This window comes from Phodopus roborovskii, unplaced genomic scaffold, assembly GCF_943737965.1.
Source record: "Phodopus roborovskii unplaced genomic scaffold, PHOROB, whole genome shotgun sequence".
Taxonomy (NCBI): Eukaryota; Metazoa; Chordata; class Mammalia; order Rodentia; family Cricetidae; genus Phodopus; species Phodopus roborovskii.
The window spans coordinates 359,817-374,434 of NW_026126709.1; the positions used below are offsets into that span (position 1 = coordinate 359,817).

General features: G+C 42.8%; 1 protein-coding gene across 1 annotated transcript; it reads left to right on the top strand.

Annotated features, from left to right (window-relative positions):
• The first annotated feature begins 6,432 nt into the window (after nucleotides 1-6,432).
• Nucleotides 6,433-11,522, top strand: LOC127214430 (speckle-type POZ protein). Its single transcript, XM_051174843.1, has 2 exons — nucleotides 6,433-6,569; nucleotides 10,400-11,522. Exons 1-2 carry the CDS (start codon nucleotides 6,433-6,435, stop codon nucleotides 11,520-11,522), a joined length of 1,260 nt encoding a protein of 419 aa, XP_051030800.1.
• Nucleotides 11,523-14,618: the final 3,096 nt, after the last annotated feature.

Here is a 14,618-nt window from a genome sequence, read left to right on the forward strand (position 1 = left end):
AAGTAAGTACATCTAGGTAGAGTGGAAGGAGGGAAGACTATAAGAGAAAGATAAATAAAAAGAAACATGGAAAAAAAATAAAGAATAACTGGGAAAACGTTTGATGAAATATTTGGACAGATATACAAAGGAACAAAAATATGAAGATCCCTGTTTTCCATGTAAATGCCCATGAAAAGGTAATTCCAGCAGAGGAGGTCAGTATCAAGTAGATAGGATTATACATTCTGTGGACAATCAGCTCTTTTCCCAATTCATGCTTATTATTGCGTGATGGGTCTAAGCTCAATGTAGCCATGGTAGCTGAGATGCGGGTTATCAGTGGGAACAATAACATGGACATCTACTCGAGACTCCCCTGATTTTAGGCGCTATTGAATGCCAGATCTTACAACAGTGACCAATAAAGAAACCTGTATTTCACCATCCCCCTGGCTGATCAGCCAACAACTTGGTGATAGGAATACTATATTAAACCACTTCAACTGCATAAGGGACAATGCTTTGTTCTTACCCGATTATATATTTTCTAGTTATGGATTTGCCTTTCTTGCATGCAGTGATTTATCAAATATATTATAAAAGGACTAACAGAATGCCTTGTCAACCATCATGGTATTCCACACAGTATACCTTCTGTCCATGGCAATAAATTCACAGAGAGCTGCAACTGCCTCACACATCTTGTAGTTCACTGCTCTTACCATATTCACTAACATTCTGAAGCAGCTGTCATGACCGAAAGATAGGATGGACTTTCGAGGACAAGGTTAAAAAGCCAATGACATGTCATCAGCCAGGACGACTGTGGCAGTGTTCTCCAGGAGCCTGCTTTATCTATAGCACAGATGCATAGGTTCAGGCACCAAGTGGTAGAAAAGGGAATTGTGCCTCCCTCTGTCATGCCTAGTGACTTCCTGTGGGAAAAATTGGTTTCCTGTTCCCATTAACTTAAGTTCTTCAAGCAAAGACATTTTGGTTCTAGGGTGACTGCTGGTGTGAGGTCAGTATTCCTCACTGAAGCCACAACAAATATTCCATTGAAGTGGAATCTGAGAGTTCTCCCAGACCACTTTGAGCTTATGTCCTTAATACAACAGTTTGAGAAGGAAATAACAGTGCAATGAGGAGAGAAAGTTCAAGGTAACCAACAGGAATTTGGATTGCTCCTCCACAATAGAGGAAAGAAAGTTTATGGCTGTTGGTCAGGAAGTACTTTAAGATTACCTTGGTGCCACATTGTCCTATGATTAAAAGCAATGAGAGAGTACCCCAGCTATCAGTGTAGGGATCCATAAGCTCCCCCTTGTTCAGGTCAGCTGTCACTTTGTTTTCTGTAGTCTGTTCTTGACCCCTTTGCTTATCACTCCCACCTCCTTGCAACTGGATTTCAGGAGTTAGGCTCATTGTGTAGCTGTGGGTATCTACTTTTCCTCCCATCAGCCACTAGATGAAGGCTCTAGGATGGCATATAACTTAATTATGAAACTCATTATCAGGAAATGACATTTAAGGTAGCCTCTCCACTGTTGCTCATATTGTTAGATGTGACCTTGTAGGGTTCCCTGCCCCAAATGATCTGACAGACACTGTGGACTCCCCATGGAAGATTACCCTCCCTGGGGAGCAGAAAGGGGATGGGCTGGGGTTTGTGTGGGTGGTAGGGGAGGATGGGAGGATGGGGGAACTGGGATTGACATGTAAAACAACATTTATTCACATGCAAATAAATAAATAAGATCCTGAGTCCTAGGATTAAAGGTGTATATCCCCACTTCCTACCTTCTGGCTGCAGGAATTAAAATTATGTGTTTAGCTTCTGTGGCTTGTGGCTGACATTGCCATCTGAATTCTCAGGCAAGTTTTATTAAATCAAAAATAATGCATTACTGTACATTTCTGGAATATTTTGAAGAGTATGGACATTAACTCCTCTTTAAATGGCAGCTAGATTGCTGTCCAAAACTGTCTGACATTTGGGTTACTTTTTGATAGGGAGACTTCAGTGATTATGCTTTTTTTTTTTACTAGGGTGTATAACTGCTTAAAATATTTATCTGCTCTTTATTTCTTTTTGGTAAGTCAGAACTATTGTTTCTGATTTTCTGAGTCTAGGTGCCCTGTTCCTTTGAATAGGTTTGAATAGCTTTTCCTTCGGAATAGCTTTAGGGTGAAAATATTTTTGATATATATGTGAGTATACATTTTTTATGTTTGGAATATAAATTTCAAATCCTTTATTTTGAGCTAATCCTTACTAATTTTGATCATGTGGGTTCCTGGTTGCAGCAAATAATGGAAACTCTTCACATCCACTCTTAATCTTTCACTAGGTAACCAAGACCACAGTTAATGAGGTATATCAATGAACAATGATGATTGATTCTTATGTTGTGTTGTTAATGGTTTGATATTAGTGGTATTAGTGTGTGTTTCCCTACTTTTGCCTTAATTACATTGAGATTATTTATTCCTTGTATTATTTATGGGTTTAGTGAATCTCCTTAGTTTGGAGTTTTCCATCAAACACTTTCTTTAGGCCTGGATTTGACAATGGATATTGCTTAAACTATGTTTTATTTTGGAATATGTTAATAATTGAAAGTTTTGTTGGTTATATTATTCTGTGTATACATGTGTGATCTATTAGGATTTGCTTCACGTCTGTATAGTTTCTTTTGATCTTTAAAGTACCTTCAACACCTGAAATTTTCAAGGTACCCTACAATAGTTTTGCGGTTTCCACTGAGATTCAAGAAGTAAGATTCTTGGAGGAAGTCAGAAGAAAGAATGTGTTGTCAATGAAGTCTAGAAATAACACAACATGCATTCTGGATCTCAAAGAGTCCCTCTGATTGGTTTCTTCCTAATGCTATGGAGGAATATGACACCTATGCTTGTTGTTTCAGCTCTGCATGAGTAATCAGATTGAAACATTCTGTTTGGACATATAGGAGAAGTTGGCCCTGGCACTTCCATGTCCAGAATATTGTGAAATGTCACCAGATTCCATGGTGGAAGTACCACTCAGGCCAAAAATATCCAAAACTCTTATAGCACCAGCCACCAAAAATAAAACAAAACACCATGTCCATAGTGATGAGGAAAGTGTAAATGTTCTACCTTTATTGTTTGGCATCATACTTCTGCTTCTGGATAACACTTCTTATTAAGAGAATAATGTGAACCCAGCATATGGTATCTGTGATTAACTGCTCACCCAAGAAATGTTCCATGGTATACTGGGTTTCTGAACATCCAGTACAATTGTCAGCCTAGTAAGACAGAGTTTCTATTGGTTCAAATCTATGTCTCAGCATTAATCCCTGTTTGCTACCCTACATTTCTGAAGGTTCTACTTGTAAGCCAATGTGAGTACCAGGTATTGGCATCAAAATGTGAGCATTTCAGCTCTGGAGCTGTAAAAGTGTCCTGACTTATGGGGAATTCAGGCTACCAAGAAGAGCTCTGCTCAGCCATGATAGGAAAAGTGACCTAATTTTAGGGAATCCAGGCAACCCAGGTCAGCTCAGCCCTGAAAAGTAATGTGTTCTGAATTTTCAGACCACCTGAATATGGGGTGAGGTAGGGTATGATCTCCCTGAAGGATATAGCAATCCTGGACCTCTCCCTGAGAGCCGTTGAAGCTGAGTTCTGCTCTGTCCCTTCAACGGAGCATCCCAGTAGAGCCAACTGATTTTTTCCTTGGCTCACCACTTCTTCAGGTACAGTCTTCTAAAAACAACCTCCCACCCTGCTCTGTTGAAAAGTTCTTCTTTTCTCTCCTACAGCTTTGCAAGGTCCACATAAAAAAACATCCCAGCAAGTTTCTCCTGTTCTTGCTCAGTCCCCCTAAAGGGATGTCTCGGCAAGTTCTTCTTTTTAAAATTAAACTTTTATTTAATTTAAAAAAATATTATTTTACATAGCAATTCCATTTTCCTTTTCCTCCCTTCTGTCCTCCCACTGCCCCCACCTTTGCTGAGCCTACCCCTCCATCTACTTCTCAATGAGGCTGAGATCTTCCATGGAAGGTCATCAAAATTTGTCACAACATTTGGAGCAGGCTCTCCTTCTGAGAATCTAGGTTGAGAGAGTAGCCCTACATAGGGAGTAGGCTCTCAAAGTCCATTCATGCACTGGAGGGAAATACTGGTGCCACTGCAAGAGGTTACATAGAGTGCTACAGCCCTCCAAATGGCACCCATGTTCAGGGGTCCTGGTTTAATCCTATGCAGGTGCCCCATCTCTCAGACTGGGATTCATGAGCTCTGACTTGCTAAAAATCAACTGTTTCTGTGTGTTTCCCCAGAATGGCCTTGATCCCTTTGCTAATCATTCCTCCCTCCCTACAACTGGATTCCAGAGTTCACTTCAGTACTTCTCTGCTTCTACTTTCATCAGCTACTGGAAGAAGGCTCTAGGGTGGCATTTAAGGTAGGCATCAATATCATTACAGGAAGGGCTTTTAAGGTAGGCTCTCTACTGTTAGGTAGTTTCTTAGTTTTGTTTTTCCTTGTGGATTCCTGAACATTTGCTAAGTGCCATACTTCTATTTATGTTCATAAAGGGTATATCTATTAAGTACCCCTTTCCTGGGTCTCTTACACTGTTCCTCTCCACCTCATCTTCTCTGAACCCTCAACTTCTTTTTCCCCTCCCCACCTCCAGTACTTTCTCCTACCTCTATCACCTTTTCCAAAAGCTCCCAAATGACTCAGAAGAATTTGTTCCTTTGTCCTTCATGGATGATACATTTATGTCTCTCTTAAAGACCTCCATGTATAATAGGTTCTCTGGAGTTGTATATTGTAGGAAGTGAATTGTCTGTCACAAGGGTATAATGATATAATTTCCTTTTGCTTTTTAAAAGAAAACAATTTACACAAATCTCTGATTTTGGTTTAACTGAACATTTTAGAAATAAATAATCTTGATCTCCCATAAAGCAACTTACCAATATAGCAAAAGGAAAACAATTTCTTTCTGCAAAGTGGGGTAGCCAAATCCTGGCTACAACATATACATGGACATGTTATATTCAATCTTTGAAACCTCATGCAATGGGGAGCTTGGTTGGGGTTAACCTGTACCTATATGACTCCAGTCTAATTAGGAAAGAGTTGTCAAGGACAAACAAAAATCAACAGAGGAGGACAAGTGATAAGAGCAAAGACACAACCATTGAATCTATCTCCAGAGAAATAATACAATTTTGACCATTGTGTGGTAGGAAGAATTATTTTCCCAATATGTAAAGACAGACCAATAGTACAGGTGGAAAAAGTAAGGATTCTCAGTTAATCTACATCATTCTCCTTTTTCATAACCAACAAAGTCTTTTGCAAAGACAAGACTATCAAAAGACTCTGCCAGATGCAGCTGTCTTTTTCCCTTTTGGAATCCTCATCTCATTTTCCACGAAAGCATGACAGTTATGTCATCTGCTCTGCAAGCATAAGTGCAAAGAAAGGGGGTGAGGGCTTTTGGGACTGTGGTAGGCCTGAGGACTGAGCTGCCCAAACAACCACAGCTGAGCAGAGGTTAATGGACTACAATGTTTTTATTCAAACAGAAACACCACAGAATCACCAAATTGACTGTAAATTTTTTCTTCACTTCATATTATCTTTGGTTAACAGAGATGAATGTACCCACAAAGATAATAAGAGGTTTTGATCCTCTGGATCTCCAGTTAGAGATAATAGATAAGTCACCCACATACACTGGGATCTGAACTCTTAAACTGGTTCTCTACAGGAATAACAATTGCTTTGGAAAAATGAGTCAGCCCTCCAATTCCAACACACTGAGTTTGGAGGAATCAAAATGTGTTCATTCTTGTGTGAGTCTCTTGTAAGCAAATTTATGTTTGTGTCCTCCTTTTCTCTAAATCCTTGATCATATGTTCTCCTTAGTTTAGTCCACATTGGTTCCCCCAAGAACCCTGTTGTGATGAGCATGGGGTCAAGAACTAAGCAAAATCCCACTATTTAAATAATTGGACAGAAAGCAAAAGAGTACACCAACTGAGTATTTTATGATAAAAATATAGTACTCCCCCTATCCCTAAATGTCATTCAACTCATTTACAGTGGTATTAAAGTCCTGAGTCTCCAGGGTGTCTTTCCAGATTCTCTGTAAATGCTAAATAAGCCCCCCACTCTATCAAGGTATCCTTGGTAACAATTGTAGCTGATGCTTCTTGAATACACCTGTAGGTCAGAGCTGAGAGAGTCCGAAGATTGCCTCAGGCATTTGGAATAGGGCTCCAGTAAAGAGCAGTGAGTAGAAGCCAGGGATCTGTATGCTTTAGCCACCAAATGGAAATCTGAGCCCACCATTGTCTTCCAACATGAAGTTTCAGAGACCTCTGAAACATGAGGTGTAACGAAATCCAACGCCTGGGTTTTCAGCTGCCATGCATCGAGCATGTTAGCCAGGATGAGAGTGTTGGCAGAATTCTCCATGGAGAGGTCCCTGCACAGGCTATCCACACACATGATCTTCAAAGGCTCCAGGCCATACTTGTCAGCAGCTGCCAGCACAGTGTCTGCCATGCTGTGGAGGTTTGGTGCCTTTCTGGTGTAAATGAATCCCATCATTTCCTTGAAACCTTGCAATTCCTGATCATTGATCTCAACACAATTTGTTCTGCTCTCCTCAGAGTTGCTATAATGGTGTTGTCATCATGGAATTCCTGGCCAGCTACCATTAGGCAGATGTCAGTGAAGAGGGAATTGTCCCACATCTCTCCTAGCTCATCTGCCATCATGCATATTGGAACCTGGATCTCTGTCATCGTTCTCTATTCAGTGAGAGTGAAGGAATGTTTGATCAAGGCCACATTACAGAGGAGAGTGTGCTCATTTTTTGGGAGAAGCCGAGGCTCCTGGAACAAGTGGAAATAACAAAGAATGATATTTTTATTTTTTTTTTTATTTTTTTTTAGTTCTCTGCTTTGATTTTGAATGAATCTAAAGAATCTTGGGCTCTTAGTGCATTGGGTTTTCATACATCCTGATCTTTCCACCCATGGCAACATCCTTTCCTTGTGATTTTCTATATTCTGTTTGCAAGAACTACTCTTTTGTCCCTTTCCTACATCATTGCTCTGCAACTGAAAGTCTTTCAGTAAACTATAATTGTCAAAACTTATGTGAGTTAGGATTTCTAGATATACAGAGATGTATCTAAGATAAATAGGAATTCTTCAAAACTTTCAAAGACCTACAGATAATGTCATTTAAAATGGTTTATGACTTTTCTTGACAGTGAGACATAACTGCTCTTGGCAATACAACCTGTGTCAGAAAAGAAGATGGACATCAAAGTAAATCATTATGGTGTTTACTCCCAAATGGCAAGTTTTGCCATTTGGGCAAAATACTGCTCCTGTCTGAACTGTTCATATTTATCCTGTATAAACAGACATGCAGGACCCACAGGAAAGTGACTGTTGATAGAAGGTGGACAGTGCCTCAGGGTTCCTGCTTCATGGAAGATTCTTCCAGACACATTGCAGAACAAAGAGAAAAATGACAGACAAACTGCCAATACAGGTGGACTGTATAAAGTTTTCTGCTTTGCTGAGGAGTCTGCCAGACACACTGTGGCCGATAGGCTGAAGATAGAACATTACAGAAGAAATTCAGGTGACTAACCAGGAAGCAAGTTGACTCTGTCATTTCTAGAGTTTATGCATTATCATTCTGTGATCTTTGATGGACTTGGAGAGAGATATTTATGGTTATAGTTTCCTTCATTTGAGAAAAGAGTTAATTTACATATAGGACTGTAGATTAACAAAGATAGGATAGATGATAAAATATATAAACCTTGCTAAATGTTAATGTAAAAAATATTGTTAACTGTGATTCTTATGTGACAAATGTTGTATGATGTATTTTGCTATGCTAAGGTTAAAACCCTTCTTTTTATTTTAGACAGAAAAGAGGAGATAATGGGAAATGTCATTCTGCAAATATGTTTCTCCTACATTTAAATGAATAGAGCACTGTTGGACAATAGGAAAGACAGATAGGTGGGACTAGGAGACAAGGAGGAAAGAGGTAGCAAAGGGGAGGAGATCCAAAGTAGAGGATAGAGAGAAAACACGAGCCTCCCTTTCCAGTAAAATGAGACTACATGGAAATACAAAGATTGATATAAATATGTTATTATTTAAGACAGATCTAGCTGATAACCAACATTAACTGGCCTACAGCTTTATATCTAACAGAGTGTCCCTTTGTGGTATTTAAGGGTGTTTTGGCAGTGGGACCAGCCTGGAAAGGAAACCCCTACACGAAACAAAGTGTGGCGCTTCCTCATGTGCTTTCTGGTTCATTGTCACTGTCGAATCTTCATCCAGTACTTGATGGAATCTGATGTAGAGATAGATGCACAGCTAAGCACTGGCCAATCTCCTGCAGTCACCCAGTCTTACAGAAGGAGGAGGAGTGAGAAAGTGAGCAAGGAGGTAAAGACCTTGGTGGGGGAAACCCACAGAAACAGCAGACCCAAGCAAGATTCGAGTAGGAGCTCAGTGCCTAAAGGCTGACAGCTGGAGAGCTTCATGAGACCGAACTCGGCCTCAGGGACTTTGGCTGACAGTCGGGTGGCTTGGGCAGTTTTGGAGACCACAACCAGCAGAAACAGAGTCCATCTCACGTGGAGAGATCCCTTGCTAAGCCTAGGTACAGTAGGGAAGCTCTTTATCTGGTCTCAAGTGATGTCACTTACTATGCTGATTCCCCACGTGGGAGTTTGTCATCCTGATGAGTGAATTGGGAGTGGGGTTGGCAGAATGTGGGCATTCCCGCCAGATTGAAAGGGAACTGGGATTGGGATGTAAAATCATGTCGGTGTAAAAATTTTAAAGATAAAACGAGAGCAATAAATTAGAGGAAAATGAGAAAAAGCCAAGAAATTGGCCAGTAATTGAGAAACTGGGAATCTACTCTGTCAGCGTGACCTGAGCGAGAAGAATTTAGGATCCTCTTTTCTTCTCTTAGCACAATAAGCACAAGACAATCCTGGTTCCTGACCTGACTTCTTGTGTTGTAAACTAACATCTTGACATTCAGAGCACTGCAGTGGGAAATATTCTGCTCCAGTTGAATTAGGTAGCTCAACTTGCAGCAGGAACCTTGGAGACAGAGGGATGGACCTACCCTAACCCTGACCTTGAGGCCAGAAGACCAACACACCTTAGTCCTCTCCTTGATCTTTAGTGAGGCCACACCCTCAAGGAGGAGCCAATAAATGCACATACACAGAGAAAGGTCTTCCTCTTTGCCCACAGGCCTTGCCTTGAAGCAAGTCTGTTCCTTCACTGGCATTAGCTACTTATTTTCTGAATTCCTGCTAATACTGAAGACCAGCAGACAAGGTAGGTCTATCCCACCTTACTAAGTAAGTACTGTATTTTAGACTTGTATCCCAGAGCCTTCTCATGAATCCCTTTCCTTCATACAGGCAGAGGATGGATATATATATATATATATATATATATATAAATATATATATATATATATATATATATATATATATATATATATATATTTCTTCTCTAGTGAAGCTCCGTACAACAAATTTGATTTATACAATGCTGGAAACCATTCAACAGCTGAGTGTATGACTTAAGATTCAAGCTAGACAAGAAAATGGAGGGATGTAACCCTCCCAAGTATCTTAAAATGTCTTCTCTAGAAGAAAATATTGGCATCCGGAGAGAAAATTTCGGAGACGGCAGAGTCTCTAGCCCCATAGTAGTGGGGAGAAAGAGGAAAGCAGAAAATAGAAGTCTGAAATCTATCTGTGGTGATACATAGTTTCAGATTTATTAAAGCCTTGTAAACAGTTTAAGATATCCTAGAGCCATCCAAATGGCAAATCAGCAGTACTAGTGATACATGGAAGCCAAGCAGACAACTTTTCTTCTGAGCACTGGGGAGACAAACACACATGGTTAGACCGAAGGAGTCTAAAAGGGTAAGCAAGATCTTGGGTTTGATCTTAGAACTAGAGGTGTAGAAAAGATAGGAGCCAGGTCTTGTGTAGTCAGTAAGAGTCTCAGTCTCAGTCTCAGGATTATCTCCAGGAGCTGAGGAGAGGAAGCCTTCTGATGCTTGGGGAGAGCTCATGGGCACTGGGGTATGCAAGAGATAGCGGCTTGGTGGCTTTGTCTCTCCTGTTTTCAGCTTGAAGTTCAAACCCCAATATCAGTGTCTAGCTCCTGTATTTTATTTATTTATTTGTTTGTTTATTTATTTATTTATTATTTCGTGTGTCTGTCTGTGTGTTTGTGTGTGTGTGTGTGTTGTTGTTATTGATATCTGTAATTGTGATCCCCCAGCTGGAAGACAAATGTCCTTCTTTTTCATTTTGGATGCAGGTTAACCTTCAAAGGACCACAAGCAGAGAGGTCCGGGGACATGGCAGCCCAGTGCCAGAGCTGGGGCTACACAGAAATCAGCTTCCAGGAATTCTGCTACAGTTGGACCATAAGCAACTTCCGTTCTTTCCTGCGGGAAAGCATCGACGCCGTTAAAAGCCCAAACTTCTCATCGGCGGCCAGTGACAAAGGGCGATGGTGTCTGAAATTACACCTGAACGGGGTCGATGAAGAAAGCGAGGGATACTTGTCGGTTTACCTAGCATTGCTCAGCTGCCCAAAGAGCCCCGTATGGGCAAAATTCCACTTCTGGATCATCAATTCCGAAGGAGAGCAAACCCAAGGCATGAAGAGCCCAAGATTCTTGAGGTTCCTGCAAAATCAACACTGGGGATTCAAAAAGTTCATCCTTCGAGATTTCCTCCTGTCCTGGGAGCCTTGGCTCCTTGAAGACAATGAGCTGAGCCTCCGATGCCAGGTGACTGTGGTCCAAGACTCCTTCGACATCCCTGGCGAGGGCACGAAGCCAGAGGTCCAGATGCCGAGGTGCACGTTGGCAGATGAGCTAGGAGAGCTGTGGGAGAAGTCCCTCTTCACAGACTGCTGCCTGGTGGTAGCTGGCCAGGAGTTCTGGGCTCACAAGGCCATCTTAGCAGCTCGCTCTGCGGTTTTCAGAGCCATGTTTCAACGTGACTCGGAGGAGAGTAGAACAAACCGCCTTGAGATCCATGATCTGGAGCCCCAAGTCTTCGAGGCAATGATGGGCTTCATTTACACCGGGAAGGCACCAGCCCTCCACAGCATGGCAGATGCTGTGCTGCCAGCTGCTGACAAGTACGGCCTGGCGCGTTTGAAGGTCATGTGCGAGGATGCCTTGTGCAGGGACCTCTGTGTGGAGAATGCTGCCCACACTCTCGTCCTGGCTGACCTGCACACTGCAGGGCAGCTGAAAACCCAGGCACTGGATTTCATTACAGCGCATGCTTCCGAGGTCTCTGAGACGTCAAGCTGGAAGACATTGGTGGGCTCATTTCCCCATTTGGTGGCTGAAGCATACAGCTCCCTGGCTTCTGCTCACTGTTCTTCACTGGAACCCCCTCCGAAACGCCTCAAGCAAACTTAGGATCCTCTCAGCAGTGACCCACAGGTGCATTCCAGAAGCAGCAGCCAGCGTCGGTACCAAGGGCAACCGGGTTGACCCTGGGACATCTGGAGCATTTACTGAGGATCTCGGGAAAGACAGCTTGGGGGCTCAGGCCGTCAATACCGGCCCTCCGTGATTCGAATAGCAGGTTGGGTAAGGGGAAAGCACAGTATTCTGGCATATTCTCCACACTGGCTGTACCGCCTTTCTTTTTCTCCATCATTTGGATACTGGGCTTTTGTTGAGTTCCTGAACCCACACCCATGCCAATCTGTGTCCTGGGAATACACCTGTGAGGCCTACACTGGACAGAACATATGATCAAGGATTTAGAGAAAAGGAGGAAGCACATGTGAATGTTTGCTTACAACAGACCTGGACGAGCAAGAAGACATTTTGTTTGTTGGTTGGTTTGTTTTTGTTCTCATTTAAATTCAGGTGATGGGACTAGAGGGTTGAGTCAGTGGGCCAAACAATTGTTGCTCCTTCAGAGGAACAGTTCATGAGTTCAGCTCTCAGTATACATGGGTGACTTCTCAATGGTCTCCACCTGGAGACCCAGAGGATGGAAGCCCTCTTTCTATCTGTGTGGGTGCTTGCATCTCTGTTCACCAAAGGCAAAAGACTTTGTGAATAAAAATTGTACAATCAGTATGTGGATCCCGTGCTGTTTCTGTTAGAAGAAGGCCATGTTAGTCCATCCTACTCTGGTAGGCAGTGGCGGTTTGGGCAGCATCCTCAGGGCCACCCAAGGCCCCATAGTCCCCATTCCCCTTCCGTTGCACTTAAAGTTTCCCACTGAGGCTTACTCCATCGTTTACATGTACCACATTTTCCCAATCCGTTCTTCACCCGAGGGGCAACTAGGTCGTTTTCGGCTTCTGGCTTTGGCAAATGCCCTTGCCGTCTGGCATGTCTGTGCATCCTGTGGGTATATGCCCGAGAGTGTTCCTGCTATGCCTTGAGGTGGATCCACTTCCACTTTTTCTGAGAAATGCTTATCCAGACTTCCACAGTGGCAGTACAAGTTTGTTTGTGCTTCCACCAGCAGTGGAGCAGTGCTCACCTTACTGCACAACCTCTCCAGCGTAAGTGTAAGATGATATCTGAGAGGACGTTTGATTTGAATTTCTCTGATGGCTCAGGATCTTGGATCTTGATCGCTTCCTTATTGGCCTAGTGGCCCTCTGAGGTCCTTGTCTTGGAAATCTCTGCTTAGCTCTGTATCTCGTGAATTCACTCACAAGAGGACATTCCACATAAAGCCAAGGTCAAGCAAGCAGCTTGTCCTCCACAAAGTCAAGAGACCCCAGTAAAGTAGGAGGGCATTAAGACAGCGCTACTTGGACAGGCCCTGTCCAGAATGTGGAAATGGACAAGATCTCCTGAGTGAATTAGGCTCCTGGGTGTTATGGGAGGGCACAGGGGAAAGGGGAAACTGAGTGTAGACCAGGAGGGTTCTGGGAAGGTTAACTTGGGGGAAAGGAAACTGAGCAAGGGAAGGGATACCTTGATAGAGGGAGTTGTTTCAGGGAAAACCGAGCCCAGGCTCTAGGAAAGTTCCAGTGAATCCAACATGGAGAGCCCTGCTCAGAACCTAAGCCTCAGGGGAGAGGGGGTGTGTTAACTACCCTTGCCTTGTCATCAGCTTGATGCCATCAGCTTCATTGTCAATGTCGAATCTTCATCCAGTACCTGATGGAATCTGATGAAGAGATGGACGCACAGCTAAGCACTGGCCAATCTCCTGCAGTCACCCAGTCTTACAGAAGGAGGAGGAGTGAGAAAGTGAGCAAGGAGGTAAAGACCTTGGTGGGGAAACCCACAGAAACAGCAGACCCAAGCAAGATTCGAGTGGGAGCTCAGTGCCTAAAGGCTGACAGCTGGAGAGCTTCATGAGACTGAACTCGGCCTCAGGGACTGTGGGTGACAGTCGGGTGGCTTGGGCAGTTTTGGGGACCACAACCAGCAGAAACAGATGCCATCTCCTGTGGAGAGATCCCTTGCTAAGCCTAGGTACAGTAGGGAAGCTCTTTATCTGGTCTCAAGTGATGTCACTTACTATGCTGATTCCCCACATGGGAGTTTGTCATCCTGATGAGTGAATTGGGAGTGGGATTGGCAGAATGTGGGCATTCCCGCCAGATTGAAAGGGAACTGGGATTGGGATGTAAAATCATGTCGGTGTAACAATTTTAAAGATAAAACGAGAGCAATAAATTAGAGGAAAACGAGAAAAAGCCAAGTAATTGGCCAGTAATTGAGAAACTGGGAATCTACTCTGTCAGCGTGACCGGAACGAGAAGAATTTAGGATAATCTCTTCTTCTCTTAGCACAATAAGCACAAGACAATCCTGGTTCCTGACCTGACTTCTTGTGTTGTAAAAAAACATCTTGACATTCAGAGCACTGCAGTGGGAAATACTCCGCTCCACTTGAACTAGGTAGCTCAACTTGCAGCAGGAACCTTGGAGACAGAGGGATGGACCCACCCTAACCCTGACCTTGAGGCCAGAAGACCAACACACCTTCAGTCCTCTCCTTGATCTCTAGTGAGGCCACACCCTCTGGCAGGAGCCAATAAAGGCACATACACATGAGAAAGGTCTTCCTCTTTGCCCACTGGACTTCGCCTTGAAGCAAGTCTGTTCCTTCACTGGCATTAGCTACTAATTTTCTGAATTCCTGCTAATACTGAAGACCAGCAGACAAGGTAGGTCTATGCCACCTTTCTGAGTAAGTATTGCATTTTAGACTTGTATCCCAGAGTCCTTCTCATAAATCCCTTTCCTTCATACAGGAGAGGTTGGATATATATATATATATATATATATATATATATATATATATATATATATATATTTCTGCTATAGAGAAGCTCCGTACAACAAATTTGATTTATAACATGCTGGAAACCATTCAACAGCTGAGTGTATGACCTAAGATTCAAGCTAGACAAGAAAATGGAGGGATGTAACCCTCCCAAGTATCTTAAAATGTCTTCTCTAGAAAAAAATATTCAGAGCACTGCAGTGGGAAATATTCTGCTCCACTTGAACTAGGTAGCTCAACTT

Excerpts from the sequence above, each read along its gene's own strand:
- LOC127214430 (XM_051174843.1), top strand. The coding sequence starts at position 6,433 with ATGTTAGCCAGGATGAGAGTGTTGGCAGAATTCTCCATGGAGAGGTCC. Across the intron at positions 6,570-10,399 it reads GTGTCTGCCATGCTGTGGAG|GTTAACCTTCAAAGGACCAC; the intron begins GTTTGGTGCCTT and ends TTTTGGATGCAG.